This window comes from Lagenorhynchus albirostris, chromosome 20 (genome assembly GCF_949774975.1).
Source record: "Lagenorhynchus albirostris chromosome 20, mLagAlb1.1, whole genome shotgun sequence".
Taxonomy (NCBI): Eukaryota; Metazoa; Chordata; class Mammalia; order Artiodactyla; family Delphinidae; genus Lagenorhynchus; species Lagenorhynchus albirostris.
The window spans coordinates 41,533,717-41,554,600 of NC_083114.1; the positions used below are offsets into that span (position 1 = coordinate 41,533,717).

Genomic DNA, 20,884 nt, shown 5'->3' on the forward strand with positions numbered 1-20,884 from the left:
CTTATGGCACGTTCCTGGTCACAATCTCATTTTACCTTTACAGGACCCTGAGGAAGTGTCATCACCCCCAAACCTCAGAGGGGAGAGAGGCTGCCTGACTCACCCCCGGGGCTTCCAAAGGTCTTCCAAGGGCAGAGGTCTTCCCCCGAGGCCCGGCAGCCAACTGTCAGGCACAGCCCTTGGCTCATCCGGATATTCTTCTCTCTGGCAATGACTTGCTGAGTGCCTCTGACAGGCCAGAGCTGTTAGGGGTTCGGAGTTACCATAACAGATCGCTGTTGTAGATGTACAGGAGAACATTGAAAGTACTCATCGTCAGGGAAAACATACAACGTTTAGGGTCACTTCCTAGTAATCTGTTCTGGGCCCTTGCTGCTCAAAGCGCGAGTCTGTGAACAGCAACATCCGCATCGCCCTGGAGCCGGTGAGAAATGCAGGACGCAGGCACCAAGTCACACCTCCGGTCTTAGTTTGAGAGGGCTGCCAGGGCTGCCAGAATACAACGCCACAGGCCGGTGGCTTCAAAGACGTAAATGGATTTTGTCACAGTTCCGGAGACTGGAAGTCCCCGATCGGGGCGCCAGCCTGGCAGGGTTCTGGGGATAGTCTTGGCTTGGCTTGCACGTGGTGGACTCCCCTCCCTCTCCTCACGTGTTAGAGAGAGGGAAAGGATAAGCTCTCCCGTGCCTCCTCTCATTGGGGAGCTAATCCCAACAAGAGGACCCCATCCCCCATCACCTCTTCCAAACCTCACCGGCCCCAGAGGCCTCCCCTCCGGATAGAGCTTACAGATACGAACTTTGGGGGCACAACTCAGTCCGTGACCCCTACTGAACCAGAACCTGCATTCCTGTAAGGTCCACAGGCGACCCCCGTGCACCTTAGATTGAGAAGATTGAGAAGCACTGATTTCTTAAGTCACACACACTGGAAAACAATGTGAGTTTTGGTGGTCAAAGTTGATGTGTGACTTTGTACGTTTCCCGAGGAAGATTAAACTAGCTTCCCGGGCCAAACTAACCGCTACGAGCCACAGAGGACTCACCGTATGCCAGTCCCTTGGCTGAGTACTTCACACACTCCATCTTACTTAATTCTCCTGGTAACACTATGAGGTAGGTATTTAAACCCGGACGGAGACCACTCTTTATTCTTCCTCGCGCGTGGTGAACTTTCGTTCAAACCGCACAAGACTCACACCAGAAGTAGGTCCCGCAACTTCCGCGCGGTGGGCTCTTTTTTCAAACCCGAACACGAACTCTCATCTCCTCACGCTGCCCCGTAGAAAGTTGGGGACAAGGTTCCGCAGAAAGTACCCTTCTCTTCCCTCCCACTAGTCACGCTTCGCAAACACCCATAACCTAGCCACTTAGGTCCGCAAGATGAACAGCAGACACAAAAAGAACTTCCACAGAAGGGCAGTGTTACACCTTGCAAACGTAAAAAAAAAAAAAACACCTGCAACTGGGCGATTAAAAAAACATAAACCGCAGCTCTTACTTTTTAAACCTCAATTATTTCCCCGGGAAGGGTGCACCAGTCCTGGAAATACTGCAATACCAGGTCGATGCGTGGAGCGGGCGGAGCAAGCTCCCACCCCGACTCCGGGATCCAAAAATCCGTTTAATATGATGTTCTCGGGTAGAGAACGTACCAGATATTAAACTGATAAGAACAGATACTACACTTGATCTTAGCCAAAAGGCCGAGAAGCGATACCCAGCGACCTGCCATCGCTGTCTCCGTCCTCCTCGCATCCATATTCGACTCAGTGTGACCCCTGTCACTGCTCACTCGAGGTCTCACTTCCTTTGCTTCGGTGACAGTACTGTGGGTGGCACCACACCACACTCTCGGGAAGATTTTTTATTCTCTACACCGTAGAAGAGGAATTCGGTACCTGCGGTAGCTTCGCCGTCCTCGGGCTGGAGCGCCATTTTAAATTTGCATGCCCCGCCCTCTCCGCGCGGGTAGGTGTAGCCGCGCGGGTTGATCCGCCCAGTCCTCGGCACCGCCTCTGCGCGCATGAGCGGAGGCTGGGCCGGGGCGGACCTCTTCGTTGGCACGAGCTCTCGCGGAGACAGAATTCGGGGGAATTGGGGGTGGGAGAATAGAGGAGGGCGTCTGCGCAATTGATTCGCAGCAGACTGGTCCGAGTACGAAAAACGTCATCTGGTCTTCACTGTGAAGACGACAGGGTCCCACGGGCTGGCTCTGTCCAGGCCGAAGACCCAGTCGAAGGCTGGGAGTCCAGGAGTGCCTGTCCGGTGTCGCCTGGCAGGGGCTGCGGTGAGAACTGGGGACCCGAGATCGCTCCCTGCGAGCACTGCTGCCCTGGTTGTCAGGACCCCCGCCCTGCCGCGGCTGCAGGCCACTAGGGCAAACTCCTTCACCTCCAGAGCCTTAACTCCCCAGCTGAGAAGTGGAAACCTTAGTGCCTACCGTGTGGGGTTGAGGGGGTATAAAGGGAGCTAGTGAGGCGACCTTGGTTTGGTAGTCTAGAATGTGGGCCCTAGTGTCCAACGAGGTTCCAGTGAAGGCGTCATGGCTGTGACACTGAAACAACTGAGCAGCTGTGTTGCCTGTAACAACACAAGAGGAAACATTTATTGCTTGGGCCGGGCTTTGCGCTAAGTGCTTTCCTTATATCAGACTTTCAAAGTTTACCTACAGACGGAGCGGTTGACACAGAGAGGGTGAGCAACTTTGCCCAAGACTACACAGCTACTTAGCGGAAGAGGTCGGATCCATCTATGAAGAGCACGGGACCTAGAAAAGGGCACCAAAAGAAAGAGAAGTGGTTCTTGTGTGTCCCGCCCACTATGAGAGTAAGTGTTGCTGAGCCTGACACACAGGTCTGTCTGAAGAGAGACAGGAACAAGCTGTCTGGTGCAGCGGTTAAGAGCAGAGACTCGGAACACCTAGTCTCTAATCCCGCTCCACCTGTTAATAATCACGTGACCTGGTGCGTGACTTGGCCTCCCCGCTTAACCGTCTGTCTTCGATGTAGCCACGTTATCTGTAAATTGGAGATAAGGAAATGAGAAATTATTAGACACGATCTTAAGAATTACGAGACACGCCTGGAATATGGTATTCCTGTAAGTACCAAATGTAAGGGAAAATATCGCAACTCACTTCTCTGTAGCTTACCCTCTTCATCTAGAAAAATGAGAATATTAACATATAGTCCTGTGCTTAATCTTCCCTCATTCTCCTGGTTTTATTTTACTCCATAGCACATGTCACCTGACATCTTACACATTTATTTGTTTATTGCCTTCTAGCCTAATAGCATGTAAGTAAGCTCCAGAGCAGGGAACTTTATCTCCTCAGTGTTTAGAATACGGCCTGACACATACTAGACACATGAACACATGAATCTGGTTGAACACATGAATGTGTAAATATTAAATAATGCGATTTGTCCGTACAGAAAGAGATTAGCAGGCCTCCTGGCTCGCGGTAATTATTACGACCCTCACTGTGTTCCACTACATTTCTGCTTGCTTCCATGTTTATCAGGTCATCTTGTGCTCACCAGTTTAGCTTCCTAGGTATTTTGATCTTTAGAATGAGGTACCTTGGATTGCAGACATGCATGTTCTGTCATTGCAAAGCCGTATCTCCCTTTGTCAATTAACGACTTAGCATTCTAATTCACGCACCAGCTTCTTGTGAGTTCGGTTAACGTGAGTCAGTGCCCCTCAGCCAGCTCACATCCATGTGTACAGACGAAAGTGCCTATGAAAGTTCAGGCAACACCAGGACGTGGCTGGCTGGTGAGCCTTCCTTTGTCCAAGCGTCCTACAATCTCACTATGGACCCAGTTATCATTGCTGCCAGGGAGTTGGAAATGATAAGCCAGAGACAGAGACTGGAAGAGCACAGACAGCCTTCTCAACCAGTGCGTTTCCCACAGCCTTGCCCAACCACCATGTTATCAAACTTTTGCATACTATCCAATGTTATCTCTTACTATGAGCAAGGTTGCACAGCTTTTCATGCGCTTGAGATACATTATTATTTTCTGTGAACTGCGCGTTCCTATCCCCTGCCCACCGTCTTTTGAACTGTTGATCTTTTTGCGTTTCCATCTCTGACCTACTTCACATTTGTCCTAGTATTTGAGTTCAGGTATAGATCTGATTTTATTTTGTCTGGATGGCGACCCAGTTGTCCCAATATCATATATGAAATAGTCCATCTTCTCATCAGTTTCAGATGCCAACTTTATCATATTAAAAAGTGAGTGTATACACACACACACACACACACACACACACACATATATATGACTTCTCTTTTTTTTTTTTAGAAAATCTTCTGATATCCTGTTTTTAAGAGTCTTGATTCAACTGATTCTCTGGTATCACACCTAACTCTGTGCCTGTCACCGTGTGGGTCCTGGGATCACACAGGTGAACGTGACCTCGTCCCTGTGGTCAGCAAGGGGCATCTGCCGTGTTCTTCCATTCCTCTCCTCTGGCTGCCACTCAACCACATCCACTGCTCTTTGCTGCCGAGGAAGCCTTGCACGCTCAGATAAGGTCTGCCGGTGCCGAGGCTGCCAACTCCAAGCGCTTCTAAATGTTCCATCCCTGGGCATCAGAAGCCTGCTGGGTGCCCTGCCAGCTGGGGAGGACAGCCTCTTCAAGTCCAGGCCTCACTGTATCTGTTTTTCCTGGCCCTGCAGCAGAGCTGCCTTCCCCTCAAGTTTTACCCTGACCCCTTGGACAGCTCCCTCAGGTTTCTTTTCATCACTTGTCAGCTTGCCCTAGTTGAAGAGACAGGGAGACATTTTGTTTTCTCTGACCTCCTCTCCCTTCTCTCTGACCCCGCCCTCTCGCCCTCAATTCTCCTTTCTCCCGCCTTCTCCCTTTTCCCAGTCACAGAACAAAAGCTTTCACTTTTATGACTAGCAACAGAACTGGATCGGTCTGTCTGACTTCGCAGTCGGAAAGGGAGATGGTTTTTCCCAGCCACGTGATCAGGGGGTGCGCGTGGACCAGCAGACCTTCTGCTCCTCACCCCCCTGCCCCCGCCCCGAATGTGCTCGGGGTCCTGGCGCTACAACGTAAGAGTCTGTGTGCTGGAGAGCAAGTTTCCTGCCCGGCTAGACTGGATCCATCAAACTAGTTAGACTCAACCAAGAACTGGGCTTTTCGCAACTTGGCTGCCATCACGGAGGCCAGCAAATCCCCACATTTTCTTTTTGGCCTTTCAACAGCCCCCAACAGAAGGCGTCACACTCCACAGTGATGCCTGATTTTGTCCATTCCAAGATGCCCATCGTTTTCACAGCTTTACGTCTCAGGAGCCAGCATGCGTCTTACATTCGACGCCAGGAGAAAGCACTCTCGCCGTTTAACATCGCAGCACGTCTTTCTTTGTTTCTTTCGTCCTGTCTTTCTTCAGGGCTAGGTAAAAGAACGGTACCTCTCACAAAAGATGGCATCTTAAATTCGTGAACTACTATAACAATAAAAGCCTCTGTTTATTGAACCCGATGTGTGACGTGGATTATTTCCTCCCAGCATCACAACACCTCCAGGATGGAGGTATCATGACCCCTACCCTGCAGGGGAGGAGGCTGATCAGAGCTGGGAGAGCCGCTAGATCGCATTCGCACGCCTGTTAAATAACGCAGCCGGTATTTCATAAGATTTACCTGGCCCACGCTTCTAACTGTACCCTGTTCTCTCCGCAGCAAAGGATTCTGGGTCTCTATAATAACCAGCTCTATTAAAAATGCAATGTGCGAGTGGCTACAATCAGTTAACAGCACGGGAAGTTCCCCGAGGGCTGATATGAGTTAAAATCCAAATCGACAGGGGGCGGAGTGGGCTACGGAGTAGAATCGAGAGCTGGAAGGAGTTCTGAGGTCAGAGGTGGGGTTGGGAGAGGCAGCTTGCACAGGGGGAAGGCACGAGAGGGGCTCGGAAAGGGAGATGAGAATCGGGAGGGCGCAGCCTTGGCAGATTTGCCCTGAAAATCCCTCCTCTCGCGGGAGGACTGGCTCAGAGGGTTGGAAACAGTTCCCCAGATTCAGCCCAGCCCACCTCCCCTACCCTGAGCGTCTCCACATCTGAGCCCTGGTCCTCCTAAGGTAGGAGGACAGGAAGAGGGAAATCGAGGGAGGAAGAGATACCAACAGGAACCCGCTTCCTCTTTTGCCCATTTAATGACGGAGACAGTCAAGTGCCTTTCTCTTTCTCTTTCTCTTAACATAGGCACTTTCCACCTAAATATTCGCAGAATTCGTTTATAGGAAGATAAATGTGCTGTGAAAATAAATGTCCAGTGACAAGCCTCCATTTCATTTTTTGTATCTGGAAACCCTTGTGTATCTGTCGTTGCAAATGACATCCCTGGGTGCTAGGACGAGGAGAAGGGAGTATAGCACCTCTTTGAAAAAGGGAGAAAGTTTTCCGGCAAGGCTCAGGTCCCACTGGCCCCTCAGCAGAGCTGGGGCGCCCCCAGCAGCTGGCCATAGCCAGATGCCCACTGTGACGGCGGGCACTTCCCAAGCATCCTATAGTGTCTTCCAACAACCTTCAGAGGAAAGGCTCAGAGACGCTGAGTGACCTGCCCAAGTTCCCCCAGGTAGTCGGTGACACAGGCGGGATTGAACCCGAGTCTGTTTGACTCCAGAGCGCTAGATGACTCCACTAGACTGGCCGCCTGAACTGACAGACAGACTCTCTGTTTGAGGTTCAAACTCTCTGTTTGAACCCGTTTCAAGGGCTGCACCCTGCACCCTCCCTCCACCATCAACAGTGCTTGAGGCTGAGGCCGGGTCGAAGCCCCTTCTTCACCTATACCCTCCTCTTGCTTCCAGTTGGACTCAGCCTCTGCCGTTTCTAGAAAAATTTATATCTTTGGGGAAAGACCAACAGTCCACCCAGTCCCTGCCCCCAGAAGCCTTCCCCCGGGCTTCACGAAATGACACCCTCCCCTGGCCACTCCGCCTCCTGAAGACCCAAGGAGTTCAAAATGACTCTCCCCAGAATGTGCCACTTCGGCCTGGGGCTATTTGCGTTGAAGGCCGTGGAGGCCCCAAGGACACAGGAAGAGCTTTCTACCTCCCCCTCAACTGCCTAAAGTATTTAGATAGGGGGCCTGGCTCAGAGAGAGTTATTATCAGAGACAACTTTTATCAGAGAGACCCACCTGCACAGCAGGGCAAACATCCCATTACAAGAAGGGCAAACGTCTGGTCTGCCCTTCTTTTTGTCCCGGTGACTCACCCTTCTCTGCTTTGAAGCCCAGGCCCTTATCGCATTCCTTAGCTCAGGAGGGCATATAAGCCTCAGCTGCCCTTGGGTCTCGTATCCTTATGGGATCCCTGAACATACGTAATTATACCTGTTTTTCTCCTATGAGTCTGTCCGATGTCAATCTGGTCATTAGACCAGCCCACAGAACCTAGAAGGCTAGAGGACGAATTTTTCCTCCCCAACGGGACGCAAATCGGGTAGGATAATAAATAATACCAACCTGTAGCTGAGCGATTTTATATTTCATTTCACATACCTCTCATCCATTGACCCACGTGGTCCTGTGTGAACCCCGTGAGGAAGGTAACAAGTGCTACCCTTCTGGTTTTCCGGGCAAGGAAACTGAGGCCCAGAGAGGTGAGCTGAGTCCAGGGTCAGAGGAAGAGAGGGAGGGTAGGCTCGAGCCCGGCGCATCCAATCCCCGGAACCAGGGTGCTTTCTAATAAGCCGCTTTGCCTTCACAGAGCTCACACCTCAGTGAGAGCTGGCCGGGTCTCGTATCTTCTTTTCCTTTTTTTGGTCTTCTGTGGCCGCTCCACGCGGCATGCGGGCTCTTAGTTCCCCAACCAGGGATGGAACCTGTGCCCCCTGCAGTGGAAGCGCGGAGTCCTAACCACTGGACCACCGGGGAAGTCCCTGTTTGTTCTTGAGTCAGCACAGTGGGGGAGACGGAGGACTGAGGGAGGAGGGAAGGGAGGGGTCAGCAGAGGGCCAGATGAGGAGGCTGGAATCCTGGGAAGGGTGGGAGAAAGAAACCGGAGAGGAAAGCCAGACCACTCGGGGGATCGTCCCCCGGGGCCCACTGAAACTCAAGGCTTAGGTGGAAAGGTGTCTTCTACCTGCCCAGGGCCCTGGAGAGAAAGGTACTTTACAGATGCTCTCTAGGAGGTGTGGGAAGAACACCCCCCTCCTTCCCAGGGCAGGCGGGGGTGGTGGGTGGGGGGTGGCGGGGGTGGGTGGCGGGGAGGGGCTGCCCAGTTGCCCCCGGTAGCGGCCGGCCGTATTGTGAGGTGGTTCTGGTCACAGGCCAGGGGGTTGAGGTGGGAGGAGACGGAAGTGGTGGGGGCAGTGGCAGCCTCCTGGGCTCTGCCTGCCCCCAGCCCCTGCCTGGGGCCTTCTGTCACCGCCACCATCATGGGCAGTGCGTACCACTGGGAGGCCAGTCGCCGGCAGATGGCTTTGGGCCGGAGGAGGTGGCTGATGGCCCAGCAGCAGCAGCAGCAAGAGCAGGTGCATGAGAGGGGCCCCGTTCACCAGGGTCCTTCCGGGGACACGGAGGGGATGGGGAGGGGAGACGACGGACCCCAAGGAAGCTGTCCATTACCTGGTGAATGTTGTTTTGCTTGGGCTGCAGGAAAGCAAGGTCCTTGGATGTCTTGGATGGACCGTGTGTGTTTGTGACTGTGTGTGTGTGTGTGTGTGTGTGTGTGTGTGTGTGTGTGTGTGTGTGTGTATTGGGGTGACTCAGCTTTGCTGTTGTACTAGGCCGAGGCCTCAACGTGGGATTGAAGCGTCAGGCTCGGGAGGTTTTAAAGCTGCTCTGTCCAGTAGGGCGGCCACCAGCCTGTGTGCTATAGCCCTTGAGACGTGGCTAGTGAGACCGAGGACCTGCATTTTAAACGTTACATACATCTAATTTATTTAAATATACTCTTTAAGACAAATTTTCGTTTTACCTACCGAAACACTTTTAAGTATGTTTGGAACAACGTGGATATGTGAACCTACTTTTTCGACTGTAAATTATCTGAACTCTAAATATTTTAAATCAAAATGCAGTGTCTAAATTCAGATGTGCTGCTGAGTATAAAATGCCCTCTGGGTTTTGAAGACTTAATACAAAAACAAAGACTATAAACTACCTCATTAATATTTTCATATTGGTTTTACGTTTTGGCTGTATTGGGTTGAATAAAATGTATCATTATACCCAGTTTCACCTATTTCTTCTTACTCTGTTACGTGGCTAACAGAGCATTTTAAATGATACATGGCCCTCGTTATACTTCCACTGGGCAGTGCTGTTTCAGAGCATGCGCAAGAGATTATTCTTTACCCTCCGGCACTGCAAACGATTTTCAGTGCGCGGAGGTAGGTGGCCCGAGGCGGCTGTTTCCTGGGCAGGGGGCTGTGCGGGGGGGGGGGGGCGCACTGTTGCTATAGAAACAGTCCTTGGGTGTGGGTGGGTGAGGGGAGAGAGCTCAGGCCCCAGCCTCAGCCTCCAACTCCAGGGAACAGAGACCCTCCAGCCGCCTCCGCCTCTGGATTCCCTTGCCTTGCTCCCCTCAGTGTCTCCGGCAGGGGGGCGTGGCTGGGTGGGGAGGGAGGAGGATGCCACTTGCGGGTGGCTTCTTGACAGGAACTGAAGAAACTCCAAGAAGAGAAACGGCAATCTGAAAAAAGAACCCAGCCAGCTCGGGAGTCGCCGCGGGAGTCGCCGCCACCGCCGGCGCCATCACGGTCGCCACCCGCGCAGCCGCAGCCGCAGCCTCCGCAGGTACCCGAGCGGCCGCCGCCGCCGCCGCCTCAGCCAAAGCCACAAAATGCCCAGGACCCTCTTACTGAGCGCACCTCCCGGTACATTCTCCAGGATTCCCAAAGGCCAGGCGCCCACAAGGACAGATTCCAAGGACGGGTGATGAACCCTCAAGGTGCAGGTGAGTGACATGCCCGGGAGCGGGAGATGGTGAGGAGAGAGCCCCGGGCTATAGTCCAGAAGCCACATCTGTCACCCCACCCTTTGACCCTCCCTGGCACCCTTCACCTTTACTTGGGGGTGGGGGCGGTCACACTCTCTGAGTGGATTTGCACCAAGCGAGAGCTGCAGAGAAACCCGCTGACTTCCGCAGAGCGTGGCTCAGAAGTGGTCAGTCCCTTCTCCAGGGTGAGGGTGACAGACGGGGTCGGGGTCGGGGTCGGCTCGGGGCGGCCAGAGGGTGGGGCAGGAGGTGTAGGCTTAGCAACGGACATCCTGAGCCCTGGGGGGTCTGGAACAGGGAAGCCCCGGTCGGCTTCCTAGTGGAGAATGCTCAGCGGGAGCTGGGACTTTGCCTTGCCCCAGCTAGGGGCCTTGGCCTGCCCCCCAGAAACGTGGTAAAGAGTCCGGCTGTGGCACGTGCCATTCTCAGGAACTGCCAGCTGAGTGACGTGTGCTTCGTTTCATCATCAGGTTTCGGGAAATCTAGCCCAGATACACACACCAAGTACCCACGATTCACGGTGAGACGGACTCAGAGTGTGAGAGGCAGCTACGGTTTGGCTGCGTGTCTGCCCGCGCTCGCGTGTTAGTGCAGGTGGAGTCTAGAAAGGCTTCCTCGGCGGGAATCGGGAGAGGGGACTGAAGTTATTCCGTCACTTCTGGATGGCCCGTTCGTCCACTCCACGCCCCCATAAAGATGTCTCTGTAGGCCCTGTTGCTCAGCACTCAGTATAAGTGAAGGAGCTGACGGTCTAGTTGGAAAGATAGGACGGGTGCCAGAGAAGCAAAATCAAGGGGGCCGTTTGAAACGCGGATGGGGTGGAGCCAGCTGCAGCGGGAGGACGGTGAGACGTGAAGTCAGGGCTTGTGGTCTCCGTCAGGATCACCACTCTCCGGTAGCACGACTCAGATCTCTGAGCCTCAGCTGCCCCACCCGTAAAATGAGACTGATAATACCCCACCTCCTCCACAGAGGTGTCACGAGGACTGAATTAAAAGGGAAAGCATCCAAAGCACTTAGCTTACGGCCTGGCTCGTTGTAGACCGTCAAACCCAGGAAGACGCTTTTTTGAGAGTCTTGAGAATTACATGAAACAGGATACGCTTTGGAAAGAAGCTTTTTTTTTTTGTTTGTCTCTGACTCAGGCGCAAAGGATGGGAGAACCTGATCCCGGCCCTTTAAGACGAGGACTAGGCTGCTACATCATCTCACTTTGATTACTCGGGCTTCAGAGGCCTTAAGACAATGTTCTCAAACCAGCAGGCCCGGGAGCTGCTAACTAACCTGTTCTGCCTCCTGTCTCTCCCTCTTCTCAGTCAACGAACTACATCCAGCAGTGGTGATTCAGAGACAGACCCCCGAGACCCCACTGGCCGGCCATCAGCAAACATCAGATGAGCAGCCCCGTCTTCCTACCTCCCAGCAGCATCTCCACTTCAAAAGCCAAGCCCTCCTGATCCACTCTGGCAGGGAGGCTGGCTGGGAATCACGTGTGATTTCTTCCCGCAAAGAATCAAGAGACTGGCTGGGCTCCAGGAGACAGAGATGAGGGGGAGGGGCCAGGAAGACCCACGAAGAGGATGGAGAGGGTGCGAGAAGACAGTGGAGGGCAATTCCATGCTTCTCCAGGCAAAGCCAATGGGAGAACTTGGCCTTGGGCCCCCAGCTCTACAGCTCCACTACTGGCCCTTATTTAGCAGCGATATCACAGCCTGCTGGGGGCTCAGGTCTACGACTCTCACTGGAGCCACCAGCCCTTCCTCCTGGCCGATGCTTATTGAGATGCACCTGGGGAAGCGTGGGTTGCATCACACCAGAGCAGACCTGGGACCTGGGGCAGCATCAGGAAGAAGTGGCACGCAGGGGCCTCCCCCAAGTCCAGTGTCGTGCCTGGTCCACGGTGGGCACTCCGGAGGGTGGTTGGAAGGGATGGAGAGAAAGAACTCGGAGGAAGGGAGGACTGTAGCCTCAGGCACAGGACACCTGACCTTGGGAAGAGGGGGACTCGCCCCCCGCCCCCACCAAATCCGCAGGCCTCTTCCTCCCTGGGTCTCAGCCTTTCCACGTAGCAGAGACAACCCAGAGGCTCTGGAGGCCCCAGGCAGCCGCCTCACCTCTTCCTGAAACTGACACCTGGGGTCCCCCAGCCCTGCTCCCTCTGCCACTCTTGACTGGTGAGGGGGATGCCTGGGTCCTTTCACTGTAGCGTCTCACCTTTGGGTGAGACTGAAGGAGCCTGTCAGTGCAGTGTTTCCTGAGAGGAGCAGTTGGGGGAAGCGAAGGAGCGGGGGCGCACAGAACAGGAGCATTAAAGTTGGGAGGGGCTCAGAGACACGCAACGAGGGAAGGGGAGCGAGCGAGCTCCTGGGAGCCGTCTCCCAGAAGGCAGAGAGGCCGGGCGTGTTCCCGAGGGGCTCAGGGACTGGGGAAGAGACCTTGATGCCCACTTGGATATTAAGAAACAGGCTGTGAGATGGGGAGCGTCCACCGGCTCCCTTCCCACTCACAGGAGCCTTTTATTTTCCTTCCTTAAACACGGTTAAGCACAGCTGATTGACTCCAATATAAATCCATTACATTTGGCGAACTCCACCCAGCGTGAGCTCCAGCCTGGCCCCCCGTGGACTTCCGTGCTCTTACCAGCACCACCTCGACGCCAGTTACCCAGGCGTGAAAGCGTGCGGACGGCACGAACTCCTTCCTTCCCCTCATCCCCCCCGGCCGGCTCCTCACCAGGTTCTGGCCCCACGTGCCCTTCTCCGCCCTTCCTACTGCAAACTCAGCTTTCCCTGCTACTCAAGCTCACCTCTCTGCCTGTCTGAGTGACGGAAACCGGTAACCGCCTTTAGTGAGCAAACACAATTCCTGCTCGCCTAAAGAACCTGGGGTTTGCCTGGGGCTTCTCATCTGAGTGACAGCAAAGAGGCGACGGCCTGGATCAGTCCCGACTGATAGGCAGCTCCATACTGTCAGCGCCCAAAGGAGAGCAGAGGCCTCTGGGAGCAGAGGGCGCCCTGGGACTAGGCTAGGGGTGCAGCGGGACCCAGCAGTCCGGCCTCACCTCTGCAGGTTTCAGCGGGAGGGCGGCTGCGCCCACCATTTGACCTGCCTGTGTCCCCTCACGTGGGCTCAGGCTTGTGGCCTCCTTCAATAAAAACCTTTTAAAATGACTCTGGCTTTGTCTCTGTTTTTCCTGTGCAGGCCCAGGGGGTTGCCCGGTGCCTCCCTTCCCTTTCCTTCCCTCCCCTCCCCTCCCCTCCCCTCCCCTCCCCTCCCCTCCCACTTTGGTTCCTGCTCTGAAGAGAACGATAAAACTGTTTTCGGGAGAGAAGCTTTAGCTGCAGAACAGCTCTGACTTCCTGGGGACCCAGACAGTCTAACCAGGAAGGCTGCGGAGCCAAAGGGCCTTGGCCAATCTTGCTGTCAGATGGGTGGGGTGGGGAGACAAGGTACCAGGCGTTCTCGAAGCAGGCCGTCACCATCACCCTGTCACACGACCAAAGCAGGGCGGCATAGGAGAGCATCTACGGTTCCCTAAGAGGCCTGGGGGACAACACTGGCTGTCCCCCAAGTCACCTTCTCATTACCAGGTGGAGAACTTGGAAAGGATCCATGTATTAAAAGCCAGACAAAATGAAAGCTTTCTCCACATTCAGGCAGGACAAAGGTCTTCCCTGGACGAGCTGGGCAACCAAGGTGCTCAGCACAGACAGTGTGGGAGCCACTCCGTGCCGCTGAGGCAGCTCTGAGGAAACGTCAGGTCAGACTTTCCTCAAGACAGACCAAGGGGAATATCTGGTGCTGGCTTCTAGAAGAACCAAGCTTCCGTTCCTGTGGAAATCAGAGAGGGCGTGAGGGTGTGTGTGCGTGTGCGTGTGCACGTGTGCGTATGAAGTTAACGTCCACAGAAAGCTTCCTCTGCTGGGGGTGAACAGGGGGAGGGTATGATAAAGCAGGGCTTTTCCTTTGGCAGAGTCACTCTCGTCCTATTGGGTGCCATGGAGTGGTGGGAGATACAGACCAGGCCGGCAGGTGCCCGCAGCTCGACGACAGCAGACAGGTCACGGCGGGCGAGGGACCAGCAAGTGGGGCTTGGATGCGTTTCCCCGGCAGTCCACATATTCGTAGCTCTGGAAGACCAGCTGCTCTGAATGGCTCAGGTAGGAACAGGTCAGGGTGCCCCTGGAGAGGAAACAGGGCTTTTTTTTTTCCCAGAAAAACCACACCGGTTTTATTTTGAAGATTACAGAACTTGAGCCTTGACCCTACCCAGCTTCCACGTCCACCGATCTAAGGATAGGCAGTTGGGGTAGGAGTGAGAGAAGGAAGTAGGGAGGCGAGGGGAGAGACCTGGTGGCGGCAGAGGAAAGGAGTAAGATGGCGGCTGGAGAGCTCCCGCCACCCTAGGTCTGCGCTTCACTGTCTTTACTCCTCCACACCACAAGGGTCTGGGAAGAAGAGGAAAGCCCTGGCCCTGCTCTGCTCTCTGCAGAGGGCTGGCTTCCTCAGACCAGACCCGGCCCTTCCTTCTGCTCCCCACGCTGCCGAGGCACCTGGGACAGCTGCCCCCCACCCCCCCACCGGGTTCTGGGCAGATCTGTGCCTGCCACCTCAGTGGCTCATAAGGTGGGCCTTAGGGGAGGGGCTGGATCTGCTACTGCCAAGAGCCGACACAGACTCACGGGATTCGCTGCGATGACTCTCCCCCCACGGGGGGCAGAAGTGGGAGAGGGTACCAGGGCTCCAAGCCCTACTTACTGGATGTGCAGAAGCACATGGTGGACTTTGATTTTCAGCCAGGTACAGATCTTGCTGAGAGAGACAGAGAGAGAGAGACAGAGAACCTGGGCCCACGTTTCACACACTGAGCAGCCTGTCGGACAGCTCGGACGAGACCTGCCGTCCCAGCCCCCCCCTTGCCTCCTTTCCATCAGGGGCCCCACATGCCGCCCCCACCCCTTCCCCCTCCCTCTGCCCAAGGTGAGCATGTCGCCCCTGCTGCAATATCGCTCCTCCAAACCCCACTGGTTTGGCCCAGGCACGGGCTGGCCTCTCCCTTAGTAGAAGACGGTGAGTCAGGCTGAAGAGCCTAAGGTCATATAGCGTTAAGTGTGAACCAGATTCTAGGCTGGTTTTCATTCCAGGCCAGGTCCAAACAGGCAGAGGCTGGGGACCCTGAATGCTTGTACACTGCAGTCTTGGCCACAGAGTGCAGGCCACATGCTGACTGCAGGGTCTGCTAAGCAATCAGAACATCTGGTGGGAATTCGACCTGGGTTTCCAATCAGGAAAGAGGCTAAGGGAGAAGGGATTGATCAAGGGCTACTCACTATGTGTTTTCATCCCATATCCTGTTGGCTACCGTATACAACATCTGTCAACCAAATGGGTATAGGGTTAGCCCCAACTCCAGCCACCCGCGTCCACACACCTGTGGGCAGGTCTGGCCAGCAAGAGGGAGTCACCTGCTCACTGGCCAAAGGGCCGACGTGGAGGAGAAGGCTGTCGGAGACCTGCCCCACCACGAGGGACAGGTGCAGAACCTCAATGGTCAGCTGGGTCACGGCGATGGGGTAGTAGTTGTTATTGGAGATGCTCAAGATATTCTGGCGAGCAAGACAGGGAAAGGAAGGGGTTAGGGCAGCACCATCCTCGGCAAGAAGTCGAACAGTTTCAAAACCCCGCAGCCTGATTGAGCCCCACCCCCAACGCGGGCCTCAGCTGCCGAGGCCCAGTGCCAGGAGCCCCTCGGAGGGGCTCTTAGCGGCGAGGGGTCGCCTTTAACTGAGACATTAAGCTGGCTCAAAATCCAGTCTCACCCTGCAAGGCTCTCTCTGTTCAGTCCTGCCCACCCGGGGAGTCTCAGGCACACCACCCCGACTGCACCCAGTGATCTACGGCTCTGGCGTCAATTCTAACCCCTCACTGTTCCAATCCTGCACGGTCTGTTAGGGGGCTCATGGTTGCTCCTGCTTCTCCCCAGGCTCCCGACATCCTCTGGCTGCCATAAGATCCCCGGCTACCGATGCCCGGGGTGAGCACACCGGACAAGGGCTGTACAGAGGAGTGTTGCCAGGAAGGTGGGGTCGGAGCCCAGGGGCACAGGCACCCACCCACCGTTATACTGAGGTGGATGTCGGCCTCGCCAACAGTCACCGTGGAGGAGTTGAGGCCTACAGGCTGCACGGCGATAGTCCGGGGAAACAGGAAAAAGACGATGAGGGAGGAGGTCACCAGGCAGATGAACACTGCCAGGAACACGGAGAGCTTCCTGTGGGAGAACAGGACCCGGGGTAGAGGAGTGGAGAAGTCTGGACACCAAGGCTGCCTGGGCCGGGGGCGTTCAGACACTCTTCTCTCTACGTAAGGCTCTCCTCCGAGCCCCCACCCCAACACACACACACAACCGTACACTTAGCTCCCCAGATGCGGAGGACCAACCTAGGCTCAGAGGTGGCCCAGGGTGGGTAGGAGCACCGGACTGAGAGGCTGGCAGCCCGGCTTCCATTCCCAGTTCTGTGTTAGCCACTGGCCCAGCAACTCTGAACAACCCGCCTAACCGCCCTAAGCCTCCGTTTCCTTGTCTATAAAATGGGGGTAACGGTACCTACCTCATACCATCTGTTATGGGCTAATGCATGAAAAGGCACCCATCCCTGGCCCTGGCACATAGCCAAGGCTCAACCAACGCTAGCTATTCTCACTGGAAGAAGTAAGCCCATGTGAATTTTGACACTTCTGAATTTTCATATTCATATTCAGAACAAGACATCATCTGTCCATCTAGTTCAAAATTGAGATATGCATTAGAGAGAGAGCACCTTGTTAGCATTTCCTAAGGGGCACTGCCAGATTCGGCTTCTGGTGCACTGGCGGGGGCAGGCTGGGTGGTGGGCTCCCCCACGGAAGCTGAGGACCCTGGGAGGAGGTTGCAGGGATCTATGTCAAAGGACCCAGATGACAAACAGGGTCATGGGCCCCCCAGTGAAACTCAGGGCTGCCTCCTCTGAGGTTCTCAAGTGTCCCAGAACAGAGAGCAGCTGGTTTCCCATCTCTACGGGGAAAAGAACAAGCAGGTCTGAGCTGCCGTAGCCAAGGAAGTTCTTAGGAAAAATCACTTTCCCAAACCAACAGCAACCACAGCCACTCCCTCCCTCCTGGAAGGACTTGCAGAGTCAAGAGGTCCTCTCCGTCTTCAAAAGGGAGCCTTGCCTCTTGGAGGCAGCGGTGCTCAGGACACCAAGAGGCCTCAGGTGGCATCTGCTGTGCCCCGAGCTTCTTAAACTAGGAAAATCCTTGGAAACAGGGAGCTAATACGTCTGAGGCCAGTGAGGCTCAGGCTCTCTGGGGGAGAACCCATGGAGAAAAGCTGGGGGGGGGTGGGAAGGGGGATTGGGGGAGACAAAGAGGAAGAGCCCCCAGGGGCAACGCCTACAGAGCTGGGATAGGAAGAGGGGCTTACGTGTGCCTGGGCTTCAGCCTCTGGTCCCCATAGGGGATGAGGGCCACCAGCTGCTTCTCTAGTTCTGTAGAAAGAGGGTGAGAGGGAGGGCCGGGAAGTGTCCATGACAAGCGTTTCCTGTGCCAGCCTGCCAGCAGCACCCCTCCGTCCCACAGAGCAGTGTCAGAAGCACGCCACCTCTGCCTCAGAGCAGGACTGACTGGGGACACCGGGCTGCTGGCAGCTCGGCTTTGCCAGCTCTAGAACGGAGGCGAGAGTTTCATTAACAGGTGTGGAGCATTCCTGCACGTCACCACAAATCCGAGAAGCCCAATTTCTTTGGAGACGTCACTGTAACTTCCTGCATCCGAAGGCAGTGCTGCTAAGAGAGCAGAGAGGCTGGGAATCCCCTGGGTTCGGGCGGTACCACCAGGGCAGGAGGGGGTCTCTGCAGCGAGCCCAGAGAGGGTCAGCATCTCCCTGGCTAGCCCTGAAACTCAGGGACTAGGAGCTGGGAGACCCAACCCCATCCAAGGAGACTCAGAGGGGCCTGGCACTGGCCAGCTGGCTGCTAAGAGCTTTTCCTGGAGCCCGGGCTACTTCCAGAGCCTGGGGCCACTCACCTCGAGGGATCTCCCCACTGCCCTGGCAGGTGGGACAAGTCGCAAAGCTGCCGCCAGCAGCCCTTTCACAAGGCGCACAGGAACAAGAAGGCTTGCTGCTGGTGGTGCTGGAGTAGCTGGCAGCCTCGCTGCCACAGGCTGGGCCGGAGGGCAGCATCGACTTGTTCTCATCCTCCCGAGAGCCCAGCTGGGAGAGCGTCTCACCCATCGTTCAGGGGTATTTTTCACTGATGAGAGAAGAACAAAGTCCAGTCAGCACCGATGCCGGGTGTCCCTCTGGTTTTAGGCTCTTGAGATTGGCAAGGAGCCCCACCACGCTTTCAGCAAGCTCGAGCCTAAGCCAGTGAGGGGGTGGGAATTCGAGCAGCTACACACGACTCCTGGATCAGGAATCTCAATGCATTGCAACTCTTTGTTGTTTTTGTTTTTATTGTAGGGAGAGCTCAATCGGCCTACAAGAGGGAAAAGCAAAGCAGAAGTTATTTCACTTTAAGGGACTTTCGTAAGTGAAAGGCAGAGTGCTTAATTTTGTTCTGGAAAAGCTGCTGAGCTGTCATTCACTGCAAGGGAAGGAAGTTAGATAGGTCATGGGGGCAGCAGCCAGGGGAGCCCCTTCATCCTCTGCGACAAGACGACTCTGAACGTGTCTCTAGAGCACCCGGGCAGAAATGCCCGAGGTCTCCAGCCTGGGTGTGGAAGGAAAGTTTCCATTCCTGAGCCTGGACAGGTGCTGGCGTAATAGGAAGGCAGGGATTCTTTGGGACAAGAAAAGAAAAAGGCGGCTAGGCTGGCCACAGGTGGGGCTGAGAACCCTAAAATGATTGTGGAAGGGAGCATAAACCTCTTCCGCTTGCGTTCTGAGCCGGGGTGGGAAAGAATGTCTGGGCGAGGGTGGTAGCAATTTCAGGGTCAGTCCTTCACTAGGACGAGTCACAGCGAACTCCAGATCCTTCCCAAAAGACTGGTGGCAAATGAGTGGGCAAGGTGAGCCCAACTCAGACCTTCTGGGCTTAAAATAAAGGCGGCCTCACCTGGTTTAGGTCTGAGGTTTAAAATAAAGGGAGCCTCACCTGGTTTAGGCCTGAGATCCTGGGCTCCTCTCAGCTGCAAGAGGGCTAGAGATTGCTGGAGTACGTCTTTGGGGAGGAGGGCCTGTAAGGCAGGGTGGCTCCAGGGGGCCACCAGTCCCCTTCCCGGAGAGTCCTGGGGACCGACTGCACCGCGTTGGAGGAGGTGGGGAGCGGCGACCCTGGCCTCCCCAGAGCCTTCACGCCCTACTCTGGGGCTCGGCCATGGGCTGCGGGGTCGGAGCGGACTGAGAGGCTAGGAATTCAATGAACGAGGATTTTCAGTCCCACCACACACCCCGGGAGGCCGTTAGCAGAGCTTGGAACCTGCGTGTTGGGCTGGGAGGAGGCACAGAAGGGGCCTGGGCCCTTGCATGCCAAAGGGAAAGAAGGCAAGGAGGGTCCCTTCTTTCTAAGGAATCGATTCTAAGGAATCGCCTTACCCCCGGGCGACCGCAGCGACAGAAACGCCTGCAAAGCAGAATCGAAAGCGCGGGAGCCGGGGTTTTCGCCCCAAGCTTCGGCTCAAAGCCTTGGGAAGCTCCGCCCCGGCTCCTCCGGACCCGCCCCTCCCTCCCAGGGCCAGCCTCTCTCGACCCAGCGGCCAGAAAACTTCTCGGTTCTTCAAAGGCCACGCGAGGTTCCCGACGAAAGGACCGGCCAGTCCACGTAGGGGTTTCAAAGTTTATTTCACCATTCTTGAAGCGGTTAGGTACAAGTACAATGGGACAGACGACTGGACCCCAGGGCCCTCCTGGACCCCTACAATACAACTCACATGGTCAAGACAAGATCCCGTCCCAAATCAACCGAATTAATTACACACACCCTGCCGCTCAGCCTCTACCCAGAAGCCCACCCCCACCCCCACCCCCCACAAAAACGTTTTAAATAATAAACAGGCTGGTTGGCTTGCAGTCTGAATCCTGGCTTATTTCACAGCATTCAAGAGTTATACCGTAAATAAACATCATTATGGCCAATGACTAATTTAAATCACCATTCATTATAATACCAAACCAGGTTAAGTAATACTATTTTACTATCCTTCCCCCTTCAGGCTGGGGGTCAGAGTCTTCTTTTTCTGCAAGTAATGTTTATGACTAAAATCTGTAGTGTTCTTTGTCACACCTCTTTACCAGCTGTACCCAAGACTCCCTTCTGTAAAGCAGAGCGAGGACCAGGAGCCTGTAAGCGAGCTCCTTCCCGCTCGCGTACCCTGGGGTTAAACCAAAACTTTTTCAGTGACTTTGCTCCCATCCAAGTCTTGCAAAACACCAGCCTCTTTTTCTTGTTCTAGGTTCTCCTGAACAGATTGCAAACATTCAGGAGGCCATCAGGATGGCCTAAGCCTCACACCCACTCATTTGCCCACCCCTGAACTTCACTGACATGATTCACACAGGAGCCTGCCTTTCACTTTTCTCATGTTCCTATACACCCCCGCCCACTCTACTGTAAAGGCCTGCCCCCCGACATAAAGAAAAAGGGTAACTGTTAAATTTACTTTTCCCTTTAATAGAAGAGTTTCTTTCCTTCTTTGTAGCATTAGCAAAATATTTCACACTACCTAAATTCTTTCCCTTAAATAAAATAAAATGTATGCAAAATTGCTACAACAGACACTGCTCAACAGGTGCTGCTGGGTTAATGCGCACACTCCCCGCTCCTCTCAGAAGTGCAGAGACCGGGAGGTGGATGTACTCTACACGCATCACTGGGGGTCTTTTGAAAAACAACAGTGCCCGGTACTAAGACTTGCAGGGGAACGACT

General features: G+C 54.7%; 1 protein-coding gene, 3 long non-coding RNA genes and 1 other non-coding gene across 7 annotated transcripts; 2 read left to right on the forward strand and 3 right to left on the reverse strand.

The window, feature by feature from the left end:
• Positions 1-1,526: 1,526 nt before the first annotated feature.
• LOC132512385 (U2 spliceosomal RNA) lies at positions 1,527-1,717 on the reverse strand. The gene has a single exon (XR_009538116.1). It is a non-coding gene; the product is annotated as a U2 spliceosomal RNA (small nuclear RNA).
• On the reverse strand, positions 1,560-2,764 carry LOC132512073 (uncharacterized). Its single transcript, XR_009537818.1, has 2 exons — positions 2,672-2,764; positions 1,560-2,582 (listed from the first exon to the last, which is right to left on the reverse strand). It is a non-coding gene; the product is annotated as an uncharacterized LOC132512073 (long non-coding RNA).
• Positions 2,128-5,486, forward strand: LOC132512071 (uncharacterized). The gene is made up of 3 exons (XR_009537815.1): positions 2,128-2,289; positions 2,674-2,828; positions 4,319-5,486. It is a non-coding gene; the product is annotated as an uncharacterized LOC132512071 (long non-coding RNA).
• Positions 5,487-11,543: 6,057 nt separating this feature from the next.
• LOC132512072 (uncharacterized) lies at positions 11,544-13,149 on the forward strand. Its single transcript, XR_009537817.1, has 2 exons — positions 11,544-11,879; positions 12,524-13,149. It is a non-coding gene; the product is annotated as an uncharacterized LOC132512072 (long non-coding RNA).
• Positions 13,150-13,574: 425 nt separating this feature from the next.
• Positions 13,575-19,661, reverse strand: LOC132512046 (transmembrane protein 106A-like). Of its 3 annotated transcripts, XM_060136110.1 has the most exons (8): positions 18,357-18,460; positions 18,044-18,270; positions 17,442-17,505; positions 16,097-16,250; positions 15,445-15,585; positions 15,310-15,353; positions 14,738-14,791; positions 13,575-14,161 (listed from the first exon to the last, which is right to left on the reverse strand). In XM_060136110.1, exons 2-8 carry the CDS (start codon positions 18,249-18,251, stop codon positions 14,041-14,043), a joined length of 786 nt encoding a protein of 261 aa, XP_059992093.1. In that variant the 5' UTR covers positions 18,252-18,270; positions 18,357-18,460; the 3' UTR covers positions 13,575-14,040. The 3 variants fall into 3 exon arrangements, with proteins under 3 accessions (XP_059992093.1, XP_059992092.1, XP_059992091.1); XM_060136109.1 differs by lacking the exons at positions 15,310-15,353; positions 18,357-18,460 and adding an exon at positions 19,554-19,661 and having other exon boundaries at positions 14,738-14,787; positions 15,411-15,585; XM_060136108.1 differs by lacking the exon at positions 15,310-15,353 and having other exon boundaries at positions 14,738-14,787; positions 15,411-15,585; positions 18,357-18,462.
• Between the last annotated feature and the right edge of the window lie 1,223 nt (positions 19,662-20,884).